General features: G+C 35.8%; 1 protein-coding gene across 1 annotated transcript in view; it reads right to left on the bottom strand.

Annotated features, from left to right (window-relative positions):
* inppl1b (inositol polyphosphate phosphatase-like 1b) overlaps nucleotides 1-7,045 on the bottom strand; it is a 31,058-nt gene extending 24,013 nt beyond the window's left edge. The window contains 3 exon segments of the mRNA NM_001039135.2: nucleotides 1,066-1,108; nucleotides 1,110-1,127; nucleotides 6,853-7,045. Of these exon segments, the coding sequence (NP_001034224.2) occupies nucleotides 1,066-1,108; nucleotides 1,110-1,127; nucleotides 6,853-6,989 (198 nt within the window). The 5' untranslated portion in view covers nucleotides 6,990-7,045.
* Between the last annotated feature and the right edge of the window lie 13,437 nt (nucleotides 7,046-20,482).

Consider the following 20,482-nt stretch of genomic DNA (forward strand, 5'->3'; position numbering starts at 1 on the left):
GGGCACACATACGCACATACATACTCTAACCATCAGGCATCATGACAAATAAAATAGCAAGCTCTTTGAACGCACCTTTTTTTAGAAGCTTGTGTTTTTAAAGAATGGTCGATAAAACCATTCTGGCAAAAACCTTTAAATTATTCCCCCTAAAATCTCCAAATAGCAGCATGTTTTCCTTCCAAGAGTGCAGCCCTTGAAAAGCGATTAAAAGAAATTATGCACTGGGAGGGGGAGATTTTTCAGAAAATGCTTTACAAAATGTAATATGACTGTTCTTGAATATATATATATATATATATATATATATATATATATATATATATATATATATATATATATATATATATTTCTCATCATAATTTGTTTCCAAACCTTCATGAGTTTCTATAGAAGATTTTTTAAGAGAGCTGAAACCCTATGACCATTGACTTCTGTTGAAGGAAAAACAAATACTATGGAAGTCAATGGTTACAGGTTTGCTAGCTTTCTTCAAAATATCTTAAACAGAATAACTCAAACAGCTTGGAACAAGTGAATAAATTATGCCAGAATGTTAATTTTTGGGTTAACTAAGTATTTAAGTCCAATTTAAAAATATAAATCATAGTGTTTATATCTAAAGCACGCCAGGGCATTTCATCCATAGCAAAAAAGACCTTTTATTCCTTTGTGTCCAGAAATTCTGACACAGAAACAATTGTCACACATTTGAATTTCCACACAAGAAAACAAACTCATTCCAGTCATTGCTGACTGGAAGAGGAGTGTGGGTGCAGGAGTGTCCGTGAACCATTTTATTGACAGTGAGTACCACTGAGGTCATGAAACCACGCAGCTGCATGCTTCAAACAGCAGAAAAGAACAAGACTGGAAGTGAAAGTAACAAGTTCAATGACAAATCAACTATCATTTAAATTATCCTGTCTAATTTGGATTTGTTATATATATATATATATATATATATATATATATATATATATATATATATATATATATATATACATACATACATACATATGCTTTCTTAGTGTACTTCTGACCATGCAAACTTATTTGTCTCACCTGCACAGCCAATAATCCATCTGCATCAGGGAGAATTCGATAGGTGAACATGCCGCTGAAACCTATGGACAATATAGACAAGACAGTTAAAATTATAGTTAAATGATGATTATAGATAAATGAATAGCGGTAAATACAGTTAGATATTACGCTGTATACAGTATATGTGTGTGTTTGTCTGTGCGCACACTTGTTTTCATATCCCATTGGAGACCTAAATCTGAATGCACATATATTAATGGGAAATATTTTCACCATGTGGACAAAAATTAAAGCATAAACATGCTTTGAAATCGTATAGAATGAAGTATTTGAAAAGTATAAACGTGCAAATTGTTTAGGGGTGGGGGATAAAATATTCAGCTAGTTTAATCAAACACCATTTGATAATATTTCTATGAGAGTCTCAACTGGGATATAGGAACAAATCTGTGTGTGTGTGTTCTTGAAACCCATACATAAAATTTTTTTTTTAAATCTTCCAAAACATTTTTCAGAAAAGGAGATGTTGCACAGGGCGATGCGATGGGTCAGTGAATATGAACCATGAATATGTATGTAAAGTCAGTTTCAGTGAATAACAATTCAAACTACAATTTCAGAAAACATATTGAAAAACTGTAAGATGGTACCTTTTCAAATACTACACCTACAGTATGTACCCTATTTAAAGGTACTTTACAGTGGTGTAAAGTGTGTTTATGTTTATTCAAATGGCATCAAAGTACCTTCCACAGAGTTCTTTCAGTTTTTGAAGACATACCTTAGTCAAAATGAATGAAGTTACTACGTTTATAGTACATTAAATATTTAGATGGCAAATTTGGCCATGGTGTTTAGTAGAGGAAATTAACTCATATGTTTAGAAGAATCAATATCTGAGCTAGTCTCTTTTGTACAAGCTATCCTAAAAGTGCACTATACATGTGGTTCTTGTGCACTTTTAGGATAGTTTGTACAAAAGAGAATAGCTCAGATATTGATTCTTCTAAACATATGGTGTTTAGTAGAGGAAATTAACTCATATGTGTGTTTGCAACAACATGAGGGTGAGATAATGATGTCAGAGTTGTATTTTTGTACTAACCCTTCAAATTACCCAGCTAAAAAGAAACAATAAAAGTAATGTTTTGCATCCTATGGTTGCCATAAAGTTAGTTTTACTAAGTAATTTGTTATGACTGACAATAAACAGGATCACAAGAGAAGATATTTTAAGAAATGGGTCATCGTGTGGCTTAATAAACAATGTGTGCATATTTGTCATTGATGGTTTCTATGGTCACCGTGTGCCAGCATCAATTCTGAAAGTGTGAGTAAAAGTTAATTTTACCATGTAAAGCCACAGAATAAAAACTAACCCAGTCACTTCAATGTGTCTTATCATAAAACATCATATTCCTGTGCTCATTTGCATCTGGCCACAAAACCTTGCGCACACATTCAGCTTAGACCACTCAAGACATAATTAGAAAGCTCAGTGTTTCCAGGTAATGCAAAGCAAGAGGAAAAAGCGCACTGAAACGAAGAGAGACTTGAGCATGTGTGAAGATGTTTTGCATGTGAACTGTTTCAGAGTGAAGAGATGAGGTAGAGGGCAAGGCAAAGAATGAGTATGGGCCAGATGACAAGTAAAGGGGAGAATGAATGAGAGAGAATGAAAGAAATAAAGTAGGGAGAGCAGTTGAAGCTGGAGGGCTCAGCCTTCAGGAATGTGTCTGGCTGTGGGCCGCAGTGGAGAGAGAGCAGTGCGGTCACTGGAGTCTATTCCCTCCTACAGGGGCCAGAGACAGGAGGAAAACAGTGAAAACTGAGGCCTGAACAAAGCTGACCGAGTGAGGCCTAGAGGGGCTGCGGTAGACTGGGGCTCGTCTCATGGAGCTCACATGGACTTTAAGATGGACATCGCTAAACTGTCTGAAAGGTAGCCCTACTTGCTGTATTCTTGCCAATGTTCAGCTGATATCTGATGGGGAAGGCAGACACATGGCTGTAAAATCCATCTCACAACCAAGGACTTACGAAAAAAAAATACAATAGCTTATTGACTTCTTGACAATACCTGATAACCATCCCAATTCATGTGAAATATATCAGCGGGCATCACCAGGAATTGATGTGGACAGGCAAGCGCATCATAATTTTGCCAAGTACAATGCAATCCTGGATTAACATCTGTGTTGATCATGGAACATCATTTTTGTTGGAAAATGTAACCCATACCTATTCCCTACGCCTAACCCCAACAATAACTGTGAAATATTTCCAAAATCACAAGGGAATATTAGTTAACAATCATGTAAAAGTGTATAAACCTAACCATAAGCTTAACATAAAACCTAACCAAAACTTAACATAAAAAGTAAACATATCCCTAATTCTGACTGGCTGATTGGAATGTTGTTTCAGGATTAACATGTTAACCAGGAACATGTCCTACTAGGTGAAATCAGGTTGGTGGGATATGCATCAAGGTTATCTGTGATTGTCACTGCTTTACACTGTTCAGATATACAGTGAGTATATTACTTGGCCTTTATGGCACAACAGATCTTGAGGATCGCTGACAAATATCTTATGTTATAAATTGTGTGGTAAGTGGCACCGCTCCCTACACTGTTTTCATTTGATTGTATATTCAGCAGTACATTTATTCGTAATTTAATTGTATTTTTGTACTCTTTGATATTTTATTTTAATTAGAGATTTCTCGATCAGGTTTTTTTTGTCCTTGAGTCCGAGTCATTTGATTTTAAGTATCTTTACCAAAACCGATCCGGTCTCTATAATACATTAAAAAAAATTCTAATCGAGGTTCTACATGCTCCATAAGCTTTAGAAATCCAGGAATCTCTACAATGGCGAATATCAGGTCACTCATTGCCATCATTTGTGCTATCTTGGCTGTGATGTCCTGTGCCTTTGCGCTGTCATGGGGTGTTTTTCTCTTCTCTTCAAACTCTCTTGCAGCGCGAGCTGACTCGTCTTCGGTTGATTTGCCTGGGTAAATTCGATGTATTGTGTCAGGTGTTTGTTTTTGAGGTGCCTTATCAGGTTTGTGGGGTTAAATATAGCCTTTTCCTTTCCACCTCAAGCAATCCCAAGTTTACATATCTTACAGTTAGCTGATGGATTCTGATAAGACTCTGATGGCATGATAACCTTGGATAAAAATATCCACTGCTCTAAAATATATAATTTTTAAATGTCTGGGTAAAAAACGAAAACTTCTTTGCTCTTTGAAAATAGTACATTCTAATTTTGTGAAAAATTTATGATATTTTCGAACAGTAAACATGTCAGGCTAAATAATAAATAAATAAATAAATTCAAATAAATCCCTGTCTTCTACGGTCATTAATTGTTTTTCAAATATCTTTACAATTTTAAAACGGCATCTTTGGATATCCTTTCTTCTGGAGATATTGTTGTCCTAAAAAAATAAAATAATAAATAAAAAATCTTATGCATACTTTAGGAAAGGTATTACAGAAAGTTTAGGCGGCTTTAAAACCTTGACGATCAAGTTGCACTCGTTGCTGTTTCTGTGTGAAGTCAAGAAAGAGGTCTAACTCAGTGCCACTACATAACTATAGATGTATTAAAAATTAATGAGAGTATATATGTATATATATATATATTAGAGTCCTGATCGGGAGATACTGTCCGATTCCAATCAAGTCTGAAACTGCATGATCAGGCCCCATTTCTGGTCAAGTGATAGGGCCGGTGTCCTGCATGTTTTAGTTTCAACCACAATTAAACACACATGAACCAGCTAATCAAGCTCTGTCTGGGTATACTAGAAACTTCGGAGCAGGTGTGCTGAAGGAAGTTAAAGCTAAACTATGCAGGACACCGGCCCTCCAGGACTGCGTTTGGACACCCCTGACATACAGTCTGAGACTAACTAAATTGAAATTCTCTGAATGTCTGTATCTTTTAAGTGAAATGCACAATAAAGTTGACTTTGATCTGAATAGAAAATGCAAGTGTGTTTTCAATAACGCAGCATATTGACAAGCTCCCCTGATGTGAACAAATTATTTCTAAAACTCACCCAGTGTTAATGTTATTAGTGTGAAAATCCCGACAGACTGCTGAGTGTGGTGATGAATGCATTCTGGATGAATCCATCAAATCACTTGTCAGAAAATGTGCAAAGTGTGTATAAAGATTTGAATAGACTACATCAGTGTTTCTCAACCACGTTCCTGTAGGATCAGCAGCTCAACATATTTTCCATGTCTCCTTAACCAAACACGCCTGATTCAAATCATCAGCTTTTTAGCAAAGACTGAAAGACCTGGGCTGTTTCTCAATTTCAAGAACGTAGTGAACGGACTCACGTTCTTGTGGAGACTGGTCTTGCCAAGTTACCTTGAAAGAACAAACTCATGAGACCGAGAGAACAGAGAACGCGTCCTGTGACAAATGAGCTGCTGCGTTCTTACCTGCTTCTTCTGGATGGTCACATGACCTTTACGGGTTTTTAATGGAAAATTGTTTAAACATTACAGCATTCATACAACAATTTATTATTTTTCCCCTTTTCACAATATATACTTTGCATTAAACCTTACAAATATATGTTACACAATACAAATAAAACTAATTTACAAATTAAAAATACATTTTAATACAAATTTCAGCAAATAAACACTCTTAATGTGTTTATGCCTTTATTAAGATTTTCATATTAATGTTTACTTTCACCGTCTCATTTAGGGAAACTCCTGAGGTAAATATGTTATATCTCTGAACTAATAATGAATCTATATAAAATGCTGCTCTTCCCACCTCCTTTATTCCTTAAGCACAAAACTTGCTCGAGAAGTCCCAGAAATCATAAAGGATTTCTGGAACTTCTCGAGCGAGTTTTGTGCTCAAGTCTGCATTGATATCAAGAACACATCTGGGTAGTTTCAGGCGTTCTACGTTCTTGCGGTCTTGAGTTTTGGAAGTGAAAGAACAAGGATGCAAAAACGCATATTGAGAAACACCCCTGTAATGGGTGTGACAGGCAAAGGAGACATCCAAAACATGTAGTGTTGGTGGTCCTCCAAGAACGTGGTTGAGAAACACTCCACTACATGACTTTAGAAATCAAGACATCGTGCACTTGACGACTATGTAACAGGTTACAGATCGTACACTTGCACAATGAATGGACTCTTTTCACAATTACTGGTTTCTCAGCAGCAGAAGTCATCATAGTACAATTTATTTTTTTACAATCCTATTTGCTGAAATAATAAAAGAAAAAACTTTTTTTATCTTAAAAATATAGTATTATCAAGACCTTCAGAAAAAGGAAGAACTAGTGTGAGACTAATAACAGCAGCCAGAAGATAGAACAAGGTCAAATATACTGTGCCGCCGCACACTGCATTAAAACACTTCACATAAGCGTTAATTAGTTTTTTTGTTATGTGATGCAAAGATGATGTAATACATACATAAATACATATATATGTACATGCATTTTATAAAATTGAAATATTTACAACTTTCAAGATTTAAAGATGCTGATGACCATTAAATGCGTCATGACAGTCTTGTGAAAAGAGTCCATTATTCATTTGTTTTAAGCACAAAAGTTTGAAATGTTAGATATTTTAAACATGTTTGTTGTCCTCTGAGAAGAGGGAATCACTATCTGAGGTCATTCACTTCTTAGTTAAAATCTGAAAATCACGCTCTAACATTTACCATGTAACACTATCTGTACAGACTGCAAATTTTGGTGTTGTGTAGTATGGTCCAACCTTAAAAAGTATTACTCACAGCAGACACAAGGCGTAGGCTCCAGGCACAGATTCGCTGTCCCTCACCAGGAAGCTGCCATCAATTCCAGCATGGGCCAGCAGTTCTTCAGCTCGCACGCGACTGATGTCTCGATGGTACCACGGCGCTCCAGTCATGGTTATTTCTGAAGACAGTCCCAGCAGAGTGTCCTTTCCAGGTCAGAATCCCAGCAGTTGCAACTGCTGATCTCAAGTCATGCTATGGGAGCTCCAGACTGTCATCAGAAACTGAGCACGCAAAGTCAGATCCAGCAGTGTTACAGCATCCAAATATCCTTGTTTACACTGTCTAATGTGTTTTCCTGCTTGTGAGTGTGTGGCATTCAAAGTTACGATACGTATTTGGCCTGAGGGCAGATTTAGAACCAGCCTCCTCTTCTCATGAGCTGCACCAACTCAATGTTGAGAGCTCATTACAGAGTGAGGTAGATGACAGAGCGCCCATACGCATGCTACCCACACTGATCACAAAAGCTCCAATTGTCTGGCAGCAAACATCCTCTGTGCAAACGCTTCCAAGAAGAGGAACTAAGAGTGAAGAAAAGCACCAGATCCAGACTACGCAGACATGAAAAGGCAGTGATGCAGTACCACCACAAATTCAAATACTTTTCCACTCAGTTGCTTTCGCCTTATAAGGGCAAGGCTACACCCCTCTGAGAAGTTCAGCTGATGTCTGCAAACTCCACTAACTACAAAGCTTTAGGGAAAGAACCAGAACTGGACCCGCAAAGATGATTGAGAAGGCAAAATCATGAGGGTCTTCAAATCAGGAGATGGACCCCTCGCAAGAGGAAGGAAGTGCTTCACGGCTCCAAATAGTAGAGGAGGAAGATACAGCAGATTAAAAAAAAGAAAACACAAACCTGAATTCCTGACCTCACATCATCAGTGATGCATGAAGCTAAGCACTTCAGGAACTGTTGTTTACTTCATCCCTCCCGGTGATCTTCAGAAAACCCATGCCATCCCACTCACAAGTGTAACTAAATCACAGTCACATGCTATGAATCGCTCTCTACAGTTCTCCCCCGGTCATATGCTCTCTCAGCTTCAGCAATATCTAGGTTACTGTGTTACGTTTCCAGTTGTTTTTCTTTCACTCCTTGTTGGTTTTCCAGTCCTCTCTCTCTCTCTGTCCAGGAAGTGAAGAATACAAGCTCCACCATATGGATATGATCATCCCCCTTTCTCTGCTTCTCTTGTTTAGTCCTTCTCCTCCCCTGTTTTTCTTCGCTCTTTCTGTTTCCAGCCTCTTGACTAACACCATCGCTCACTACTCAGCAAAAAACAGTCTGCAAACTTCACCACGACACACAAATAGAGCACTCCACCCCCAAGTCTCTGTTTGTTGTGAGTGGGCTATAAAAAGTCATTGTTTTTTCCACTATTAAGCAGCTATGAAGGAAGTCAGGCAGTCCCAAGAACTTTCTACCGCACCCTTCGTCCTTCGTGTTGTCTGTTCAGTGTTTTGTCAATAAAGCACACGAGCTCATACGAGAGTACAGGTTGGCAAAATGCAGGAGCATTCAGAGGTACCAGCATTTATAGTGGCAAAACCATTGTGAAGTACTGATAAATGATCACTGAATGTAAATAAACTTTTTTTGAGTTTATGCAAATCTTTTTTATTTAAACCTCTGCTTGTGTCTGATTTGCATTTCAATTTTGCATAGTTCATCTGAATTTCTCTTTGCAACCTGCTGTATTTTCATAACTACTTTTAGGCTCTAGGTTTTGTTTTCACACTTTCAAATACATTGAACGGTTCAACATATCAAAGTTGGTTGAAATACTACATGATCAAAAACGAGCAATGTCTTACTGTTTTTATTTGGATTACAGTGCACTGATAAATTGTTCTTAAAGTATGTGTGAAATTAAAAAGTGCAGTGTTTATTTAGCTAGTGCGAATTATTCTGTAGGTGAGGGGTGTCCAAACCTTTTTTTATGAAGGGCCGTAAAACAAAACTTGGTCGAGAGCTGTGGGCCGAAGATAAATATACCAAACTGTATTGCATTAAAGTTGCCATGAGTAATTAATAATATTTCAAAATAACTAGGAGGGCAAAGCAGTGGCGCAGTAGGTAGTGCTGTCGCCTCACAGCAAGAAGGTCGCTGGTTTGAGCCTCGGCTGGGTTAGTTGGCGTTTCTGTGTGAAGTTTGCATGTTCTCCCTGCGTTCGCGTGGGTTTCCTTCGGGTGCTCCGGTTTCCCCCACAGTCCAAAGACATGCGGTACAGGTGAATTGGGTAGGCAAAATTGTCTGTAGTGTGTGTGTGCAGAAATTTCCCAGAGACGAGTTGCGGCTGGAAGGGCATCCGCTGCGTAAAAACTTGCTAATAAAGGGACTAAGCCAACAACAAAAATAATGAATGAATGAATGAATGAATGAATGAATGAATGAATGAATAACTAGAAATCAGGGTGTCAAAGTGACGCAGTCGGTAGCCTGATCGTCTCACAGCAAGTAGGTCGCTGGTTATGGTCTCCCTGTGTTTGCGTGGGTTTGCTCCGGGTGCTCTGGTTTCCCCCACAGTCCAAAGACATATGGTATACAGGGATTCTGCAGGTTTCACAGAGTTAAATTCAAGACTTTTTAAAACCATTATGAATAAAATTTTCGACCATCTTTCAAATGGCCCAGATGGGAGAGATTTTTATTAGTGTATTTCTTGTGTTATTTCTTAGCTAAATATTTTAAATATTTTGTAAAAACAAGCAAGCTCTACTTGTCTCCATATTTTTTCCAACAAAAACATTATTTTAAATGATTTTAAAAAAAATTACTAATGTTTTAAAAGTTTTAAAAACTATAATAAACTAAATATAAGCACAACAGTCTGTTCAGGTCGGTGTCCTCTGCAGTGGAGAACATTTAAACAAATGGTACTGTAAGGAAGACAATTAAACCAGTATGATTGATAAAGTTAAAAATTACCTTTTAAATAAAAGTTTAGAGTTTTACTGAGATAATTGTTGGTGATTGTCTGGATTTTGGCCAGATTTGATTGCAATACAAACAAAGAAACAAAGGAAAATTAAGATCTGTTTAAAAAAAAGATTAAAGACCAACAACACAATATTTCAGTAAATTTAAGACTTTTTAAGGCCTAAAATTTGGATTTTGAGATTTGAGACATTTTAAGACTTTTTAAGACTTTGCAGTAACACTGGGTATAGGTGAATTGAATTAACTAAAATTAGCCATAATGTATGTGATTGCATGTGAGAGTTTGGGTGTTTCCCAGTGTTGGGTTGCAGCTGGAAGGGCATCCACTGCGTAAAACATATGCTGGATAAGTTGGTTCATTTCACTGTGATGACCCCAGATTAATAAAGGGACTAAGCCTAAAAGAAAATGAATGAATAAATGAACTAGAAATCATTGCTTTATATCAACTAATTCTGTGCTTTTTTATAATAAATTTATAACAAAACAAAAACAATCCCATTCATAACAGTATGAAGTTCAATGCCAAATACATTAGTCAACTGCACACGTTTTTGCTTTGATTTAATGTCTCATTGATGTCTATGACATTGTTCTCTGTCCATAGAGTGACAGTATTTACAGTATTTCTGAAAATAAAGATTAATTTACAATTGAAACTCAAAAAAGGTTATGTCATGTTATATTAGAAATGACGATCTCGGTAAAGGCATTCACCCCACTCTCTTCTCTGATTGGATGGTGGGCCAAATCAAACGTTATCATAGGCCAACTTTGGCTCACAGGCCCTTGTTTGGGCATCTCTGATTTCAGTGAACAGTTAATCCCTGCAAGTTAATCCATTGGAAAAAAAGTTGTTTTGGAAATATTCAAATTCTGATGATTTGCTTTTACATTTGGAGTGGCAGTCCTTCTCTGTTGATGCCAGTCTGATAGTTTCAGGCACAATATTCACAACCATGCATCTTTTACTGTTAGATTGAAATGAGGGAAAAATCCCAGAAAAAAAGAAATCCCAGACACCACAAAATTTTTTCCATACATCAACATACTAAAATAAAAGTCTCAGAAAATGGTTAAAAGTTAACAGGGTTATTTTGAATTTGTGTTGAATGTGTGTGCTTCAAATAGGATCTGATCCAGGCTTGACCCTCAGTGAGGTGTAATCACACAGATTCTACTAGCTGGCCCAGTGTCCCTGGCATAGAGAGCGAGCATCCTAACAAGGATGCTTAAGACCACAACTTCAGCTTCAGTCACTAGCAGTGTTGGCGTAACGCATTACAAGTAATGGGATTTATGTAATAATATTACTTTTCTCAGTAACAAGCAAAATAAAGCATTACTTTTTCATTTCTTTTCTTTTCTTTTCTGCTTAGCCTCTTTATTAATGTGGGGTCGCCATAGCGGAACAAACCGCCAACTTATTTAGGATACGTTTTACGCAGCGGATGCCCTTCCATCACTGGGAAACATTCATACATACTCATTTACACACATACACTATGAACAATTTAGCTTACCCAATTCACCTATACCACATGTCTTTGGACTGTAGGGGAAACCGGAGCGCCCGGAGGAAACCCGCGCAAACACGGACAAAACATGCAAACTCCACACAGAAACACCAACTGACCTGGCCGAAGGTCTAACCAGCGACCTTCTTGCTGTGAGGCGAACATGCTTTTTGAAGGTAAATGTACGTGTAGGTTATACACTGTGTTGTTGAATGCAGAGCTTCTCTGTAAAACAAAGAAAGAAAAAAAAAACAAGTTCTGAAAGAGATCAAGCCTTAGCCAGGTAATAAAAATTCACGCAAAAGTAACTCAAAAGTAATATAACACATTACTTACTATAAAAAGTAACTGAGTAACTCAATATTGTAATGCATTAATTTAAAAAAATAATTCCCTAACACGGGTCACTAGTAAACATCTTGAGGTCACAGAAATTAGGTTTACTCATACACCCCTTTTTACTCACATAACCCTGCCAAACCAGGTCAAAGCACCAGTTGTAATGTTTGTTTTGACGATGGATGACTGTCACTCAGATTTTTATTTATGAAAACAGCATTTGAGATGCTGTAGTCCGGTTTGGCTGGTTATCCAATCACCTGTTATGGCAAAATATCAGATTAAATTGAGTGCATTTTTAATGGAAACACTTTATGCACTAGTGTTTTTATGCACATTTTTTTGTGTCTGCACATCTTGGTATTTGCGTTCAGAATTTTTAATGCAATGCCCAAAATGCACAGAAAAAAATGTGAAACTAAAGAGAAGGTTTCCAGCAATATGAGCTGGCACACTAAATTTTCAAGTAGATTGTAAACAAATTATATAATCAATTAGTCATCACAGCATATGCTTTTAACTCATTGTTACTTATTAAACTAAGTTAATCATGTTCTAATTTAATTTCATAAGTTACGCAAGCAGTTTAGCAAGTCAGCCTAACATAATATAAGTTCAATAGACTCATAATTTGATTCAGCTCAATTTAAGGCAACCAGGATTTTTTTATAGAGTAGACTTTAGCTGCTCGACTACCTAAAAAAGGTCTGATTTGTCTCACTGCACTGACAGTAATTATTACTAGAAGAAAACTTGTTTATACTCAAAACAGTTAAAAAAATTCTGCCAATGCTGATAGACAAAGCATGCTTGAATTCAACATAAAATACTTTTTTTTTTTGAAAACTCAAGTTGTCTGCTTTGGTTTTGATTTTTTTTTTATATTAAAATGATTTAGATATGTAATAGATTGATATTAGAAGTGCACAACTGGTATTACGCTAACACATGTCACAGATACTAAATACATGTGGTCATACATGTAAGGGTCACGCGACTGGACCTGCCAGTTTTTCTGTGTTCTTTACTGAATGTACAGTGCATCCATTTACCCCCTGGGTCATGTTTACAAAACACACACTGGATTACTGTCCATCTATGATCCAGGCTAAGCCATCTAAGACATGCTCGCTGTCTAATGCATTTTGCACAGTCTGAGAATCTGTTGCTTCTTTTCCACCTCAGGAAATTATTGGCCTCGAACAAAGGATTGTTTCAAGAGTTTTGCTTGGCAAACATGAACTATTTAGATGGATCGTGACCCAAACCGCACACTAAAACTCCCCAATCCTAGCACAAGCAGGGTCTGAGCTTCATTATAATCACGTTAATTTCTGACTACACTGGCTGCTAATTCAGCATTAAGACCAGCAAAGATCAGACTAGCAAAGAGCATTACCTGCTTATTCTAAAGTATAATGAGCACAAACAGGTGATGGAAGAGGATTTGCAACCACTAAAGATAGATCACTGGTGCTTAAATAGAAGTTTATGGCTATTTTAACTGCTTAAGTTGAAAGTACTATTCAAAACAGTAGTTGGCTTAGTTCTACCTAGTTAAGTTTCTATCCGAGTTCCCTAAAAATAGAGTGGTAGTATTACAAGAAAAAATAATCATTCAAATTTAAAAGAAATATTTTTAATGTTCAGGTAACGTGTTATAACAATGTTTTTGTTTTATCTGTCTTATATCCATAAGAAGATAAGAAAACATCTTAGACATTGGCAAAGAGGATTATGACTACAAGCCATGCACATGAGCATTTAGAAATCAGCCCTTTCAACATAAACCTCTTCTAATTAGCTAAAATCTTGTCAAATTTGATCAACTCAAACATTATTCTTGAGTTTTATAACTACTGGATGTCTCTCCAGTCTTCAGATAAGTCATTTAAAGTAGCCATATGGGGAGTGAGAGTGTGAGCATACAGGAAATGAAACCAAGATGTTGGGTGCTTAGCTGAAAACTGAATTTAGTTGGGAAATTCTGAGACGCGAATGTGAGTAAAAGTATTTGTGGCTTGGAGATAGCGAAGTCATGTGTTGTCATTTAGACCACCCATTTGGAACATAGAAATTGGTCTGTACTAATAACACAAAGCCCCAGTAAACAATTATAAGTAATTTTCTTTTTACGATAAACTACAGAATGCCTGATTTTATTTTTTCCTGAATTTTATTGAATTGAATTTTGCATGTAAACAATGTACATTTTAATAAGTCTAATTCTTGAAAAACAGCTTTTATACAGCTCTGGAAAAAAAAAAATGAAGAGACCGCATCAATGTTCAAACAATATTATCATTTAGATCATTTATTCATAGAAAATGACAATAGGTCATAGGGCTGAACAATATATTGTTTGAGCATCAATGTACAGTGCTCAGCATAAATGAGCGCGCCCCATTTTAAAAATGAATAATTTTATCTATTCATCAGTGAATATGGGTAATATATATTGGTGCATTTAAACAAAAGAGATTTATTAAACAGATTTATTTATTAAAATAATATTTTAGTCACAGAACATCTAAGGAAATGCAAAATTTAAACAAAATTGTATCTATTTTTTGCTTCTTTTGATTTTTGTAATTTTTAAATATCTTATTTAATATTTTTCCCCTAACATATATTTGGGCTACTAATTTGTTAACCATTATTGTAAGGTATTTTGTTAGATTAGCTCCAGATTTGGCTTCAGTACTGACTAAACTAATGTATATGCACAAATATAATATTGTAATGCATCCTTTAGGAAATATTAATTTAAATGAGAGATTTGTGAGGGGTGTAATCATATATGGGGAGCACTGTTTTGCAATGTGTGCATCTGCAATAGTCACATCACAAGATTAGAATGTTTATTAAAGATAAAGATATAACTACATTTAATTTATATTACTGAATAAAATTATTGATACAATGATGACCATGTTATTTTACATTTAATTGCATTTAAATATCTGCATTTGACTAGTCTCCACAGAAAACCATAAACCATTGTTTATTTATCTATTTTTACTAATTTAGCTTTAAAAAATGCTTGATCACCCAGTCAACCTAAAATCATAAAACCTTTTCGAATAGAGCTATATACAGTTGCAATCAGAAATATTAAACCTCCTCTGAAATTTTCTTTTATTTTTAATATTTCCCAAATATGTTTAACAGAGCAAGGAAATGTTCACAGTATGTCTAAGAGGTTTTTTTCTGGAGAAAGTCTTATTTGCTTTATTTCGGCTAGAATAAAAGCAGGGTTTTTTACCCATTTTAGGTCAAAATTCTTAGCCCCTTTAAGATATATATTTTTTCAATAGGCTACAGAACAAACCATCATTATAGAATAACTTGCCTAATTACGCTTACCTGCTTAGTTAACCTAATTAACCTAGTTAAGCCTTTAAATTTTAAATGTTAAGCTGTATGCTTAAGCTGTAAGTGTCTTGAAAAATATCAAGTAAAATATTATTTACTGTCATCATGGAAAAGATAAAATAAATTAGTTATTAGAAATGAGTTATAAAATATGTTATATTTATAAATGTGACGAAAAAAATTCTCTCCGTTTAACAGAAATTGGGGGAAAAAAATAAAGAGGGGGGCTAATAATTCAGGAGGGCTAACAATGCTGACTTCAACTGTAAATCATCTATGAATATATATTCATATCCCAATATATATCACAACAAAGCAAAATATCGCAATGTCAGGTTTTTCCAAATCCGTGCACCCCTAATAGGTCAATTTATTATGTACAGACACTAAATGTTGAAAAAAAATGTCTTTACATACACAATCCATTCGTATGTGTGTATATTTCCCTTATATTTAAGATCAAAACATTTTATACTCTCTTTCTTTAAGTTATATAGAGGCTTAATTTTTATTTCTTTATTTCTAATTGACCCACTTAAATCACCTGATGTTTTTAATATTCAAATACTGTGTAGACACTAAACATTGAAAGAAATGTGTGTATAAAGACATAATCCTTTCATATGTGTGCATAATTCCCCCTATATTTCTGGTCTATATATTATACTCTCTTTCTATCTGCAGGCTTAATTTTTATTTCTTTAAAGGAATTTACCCACTACAATCGCCTGACGTTTTGAATGTTCAGAAAACCTGTTACAACATTTGTTTTTTGTCTGTCTCATACCCATAAGGAGATAAGAAAACATCGAAGACATTGGGAAAGAGGATTATTTCCCTTATATTTAAGGTCTAAATATTTTATTCTCTCTTTCTATAGATTATAAACAGGTTTCCTTTTTATTTCTTCAAGCGATTTGACACACTAAAATCACCTAGTTAGCCTAAAGGTAACTGAGCAAAAATAGGCTTGTCTGCTTAACTACAGATACCTAAAACGGTCTGCCAATAGGTTTACTCACCGCACATTGATGAAGAAATTGCAGTCTGTCATTGTTATTGTGTTCTGTGACTAATTTACCATTGTCCATTTAGCAATGACAAATGTGTTCATGCAAGGTAATAATATATTTAACATAATTAAGCAGTTAGTGACAGTTCAGAGAGCATAATGGTAATCAGAAACACCTTGGCATGGCATCTGCACAGAGAGCACGAGCCCTGTGACCCTGCTCCATCTGTCCCAGCAGGTGCGAGTGTGCTGAGAGTCAGAGGTCCAGACTGATCCTCTCTCTTCCAGCCTCAGGTAAAGGATTACATCAGTCGCTGCTTCCATTAATAACAGTATGTTCAAGACGGCGTTCAACGCCCTTTAATTGAAGTCCTCTGGCGATTACATAGTCAGCCTCATAATGAGTTATAAATAAAACAGTAATACTCCGACTGCATAATGTTTCAATTAAATAAATGTAGGTTGTCTGGTTATAACGTTTGGAGCAAAATATTGTAAATGTTTTAGTGGCGCACAAATCAACTAATTGCGACACCTAGTGGTGCGGATGTGGTATTATTTTAAAAATTATTGCGTAAAAGGCCAAAAACCAAACTTGATTGAGGATAGTGGGCCAAAGGTAAATATAAGTGGTGCAATTTACCATGGGTAATTTCCTAACCTGTTTAATAATGTTTGAAAATGACTAGAAAACATTGCTTTATATTAACTAATACAGTATTTTTATTGTACAATGAACATATTACAGTAAAAACAAAACAAGCTAATTTATAACAGTTAGTTTTTCCCTTAATTTGCTTGCTGATGTCTTCTGCATAGTCCTCTATCTGTCGAGTGACTGTATTAAAACATACTAGATTTTAAACGATCAGATTCATACATTTAATTAAAACATTTAATTTCAGTTTGCTTTTTTGTAGCTCAGCAATAAAACAAACAAAAAAGGTTACGCTAAATAAGAAATGCAATCTCTTTATTAAAGGAATTCACCTCAACTCTCTCCATCATACTCGCTCTCCTCTCAGATGGTATGGTGGGCCAAATCAAAGGTTACAATGGGCCAGCTTTGGCCCACGACGCTACTTTGAGTATCTCTGAGTTAAAGGGTTAGCTCGCCACAGTTTACTCTACCTCACGTGGTTTTAAACCTTTATTACTTTTCTGTTGTTTTGGAAATGAAAATGTTGAACACCTGAGACCAATGACTTTCATAGTATAAGAATAACAGATTTAGCTTACCAAATTCACCTATTGAGCGTGTCTTTTGACTGTGGGGAAACCAGAGCACCTGGGGGAAACCCACGCCAACGCGAGAAGAACATGCAAACTTTACACTTACTTCACTATACTTACTACACACTTATACTATTGACTTCCATAGTGTAGGAAAAACAAATACTATGGAAGTCAGTGGTCTCAGGTTTTTTAACCTTTTTCAAAATAACTTTTTTTTTTTTTTTTATTGCTATAATAACACTCAAGTGTGTCACGGTGGCGCAGTGGGTAGCACATGAACTGCCAATTACTCTGGCCCCAACCCAGCACTGAGAGTTGTACTTACAGTAACACCTAAACAATCTCCCATTCACACCGATTTATTTTATCCAGTTCACCTGTTCAATTTTGCATTCAAAATATGTATAAGGAACATCATGATTATTTTGTGTTGAACTGCGTTTGCCTTCAGAAGTGTCTTGATACTTTGTTACACAGATGTAAAAAAATAAAAAGAATAAACATTTAATAAAAAAAAAAAAAGAAATATCTGTGTCTGCATTGATATAAGATCATAATACAGTTGTGCAGATTCTGAAGCTGCACAACCATGACATAAATCTCCCACTCCAGCACATGCCAGAGTGGTCTATTGGATTGAGATCTGGTGACTGCCGAGGTCATTTGAGTTCTCACTGTCATCTTAAAGAGAGCAGTTTGAGCTGACTTGAGCTTTGTGACTTTGAGCATTGTCTTGCTGGAAGTATTGTCACAGGATGAGGCACATTGTGGGCATAAATGTTGCTTGTGCCAAATTCTGATTGTGCCTTCTGAATGTCACAACAATTAAGACTTGATAAGATTTGTTGAGCCTGTGCAAAGTGTAGCCTCAGTTTGCTGTTCTTAGCTGGCAGGAGCTGCACCCTTTGTGCTCTTCTGCTGCTGTGGTTCATCTGCTTTAAGGCTCACTGGTTATTTAATTTACTGTTGCCTTTATATCCGTCTAGCCATTGTAATCTGTCATCAACAAGCATCTTCACCCACAGAACTGCCACTCACTGAAAATCTAATTTAGTTTCATTCTCTAAAGACTGTTGTGTCCATCTGACACCAACAAACATGCGACATTCAAAGTCACTTAATTTCACATTTTTTTACTTCACAAGATTATCTTGACTGGTGAATGAAGTGTGATTCTGCCATATGATTGGCTGATTAGATATTTGTGTTATTGAGCACAAAAGGTGGACCAAATAAAGTGGCTGGTGAGTTTTTAGATTTTTGGTTCTGGAGTTATTCAGCATTTTGACATTTTAGATTTTCACATTGTCAGATAGCAAATAGGTTTTCTCATAATTAAGTGTTTTCCTCAGTGTTGAGTGCACTCCAGAATTGTACATGCATTTCAGGAATTTTCCATTCGTCTTACTAAATATGGAAAAACATACAACAACATATGTGTAATTTATAGTTAACTGAATCCATTATTAATAGAGAATACTTTATAGGGAATACATTGATTTTGTCACTAATTGTTGTTTAAATTATTCTTAAACCTTTTAATCCAGGCGGCACTATGGCTCAGTAGTTAGCACTGTTGCTTCACGGCGAGAAGGTCGCTGGTTCGAGCCCCAGCATGGGTCAGTTGGCAATTCACCCATTGGAAAACTCTAGATAAGCACATCAATATAGTATAATTTTTTATGACACTGTATAACACTAATTAACATTTTACAGTACTGTGACGGTTGGGTTTAAAGTTGGGGTAGGGGTAAATGTTAAAAAAAATTTATTCAGTAATTTATTCAGTTTTTTTTAATAATTTTTTAGTAATTTATTCAGTAATTGAATAAATAACATAAATAATTCTCTGTACAACTACTGTTTTTACATCACTGTGACGGTTGGGGTTAGGGTTGGAATAGACGTTACTAAAATATAATTAATAGGAAATTTAATAAATAATATAAATCTTTTTCATTAATTTCCAGCCACAACCATATCTCATTTTGCAAATTTATAACAGACTTGTCATTTTCCACCATTTTAGCTCACAATGCTATCTCCTAAACAAGATACCCCATGTCATGGCTAAAACAGAAATGAATTTGAATAAAATTAATCTACGAAATAAATAAATGAATAAAATTAATCTACGATTGGTTTATCCTAAAAAATGAGCAAATTACTGAGAGAAAATTTATGAAAAATAGATTAAATGTAATACAAATTATAAATGTAGACTGAATTATTTTACGACAACTGAAGCTGAATGTAAGTATCAGGAGGCAGAAACAAAAACTAGATATAGAGGGAGTCTTCAAGTTATTTACAATGTCCCTAAATACATATAAAAATATTTTAGCAATAATATTTTATTTCCTTCGGCTTAGTCCCTTAATCATCAGGGGTCCCATACACACTCTCTCACAAACACACACAAACACAATCATACACTATGGCCAATTTAGTTTATTCAATCAACCTATAGCGCATGTCTTTGGACTGTATAGGGGAAACCGGAGCTCCAAGAGGAAATCCAAGCGTAGATGGAGAGAACATGCAAACCCCACATAGAAATTTTATATTATTGGTGTTATTATTATCAAAAATGTTGTCACCTTAGAATCATCCTGTGTATTGGTGTAAATTCTGTAGTAACAGCCAACCAGCTGTTATAAATCCTCCTGAGGGTACAATGACAATGTCCCTCTAACTGCTTTTGAAGAAGCCGGTACTCTAAAATAGTCTCCCACCAACGCTAGACCAATGCCAATAGAAACATTTAACAAGAGCAGTACAAGCAGCATTCATTTTAACACTGAGTGCACTTTGTATGCATGTCCGTGCTGTATGTTATGACACTTTGATGAGCTGTTGTTATTGTTATCCTGCCCTCATGACTTGAGGCCAAGCTGAGTAGCTACGTGCCCTAAATGGAGACATGCTATGTTAGAGGTGGAGCTCAATACGACTCATGAGAGATGAAACCGTATTAAAACATTTCTGTCGACCCACCAGATGACCCTGAGGCTGACACTCTCATTCATACTCCACAAAAGCTAATCCCTAATGCCAATTCTGTGTTTATTTTTATACACATTGTTGCCAGAAAAAGAAAGGGACTAATGAGCTAATAGGATTGGGACCAAAAGCAACATTTGGTAACGGGTCTGCGTAAGCCAAAGAGAGGGAGGAGA

The sequence above is a fragment of the Danio rerio genome, chromosome 14, assembly GCF_052040795.2.
Source record: "Danio rerio strain M-AB ecotype USA chromosome 14, GRCz13ab, whole genome shotgun sequence".
Taxonomy (NCBI): domain Eukaryota; kingdom Metazoa; phylum Chordata; class Actinopteri; order Cypriniformes; family Danionidae; genus Danio; species Danio rerio.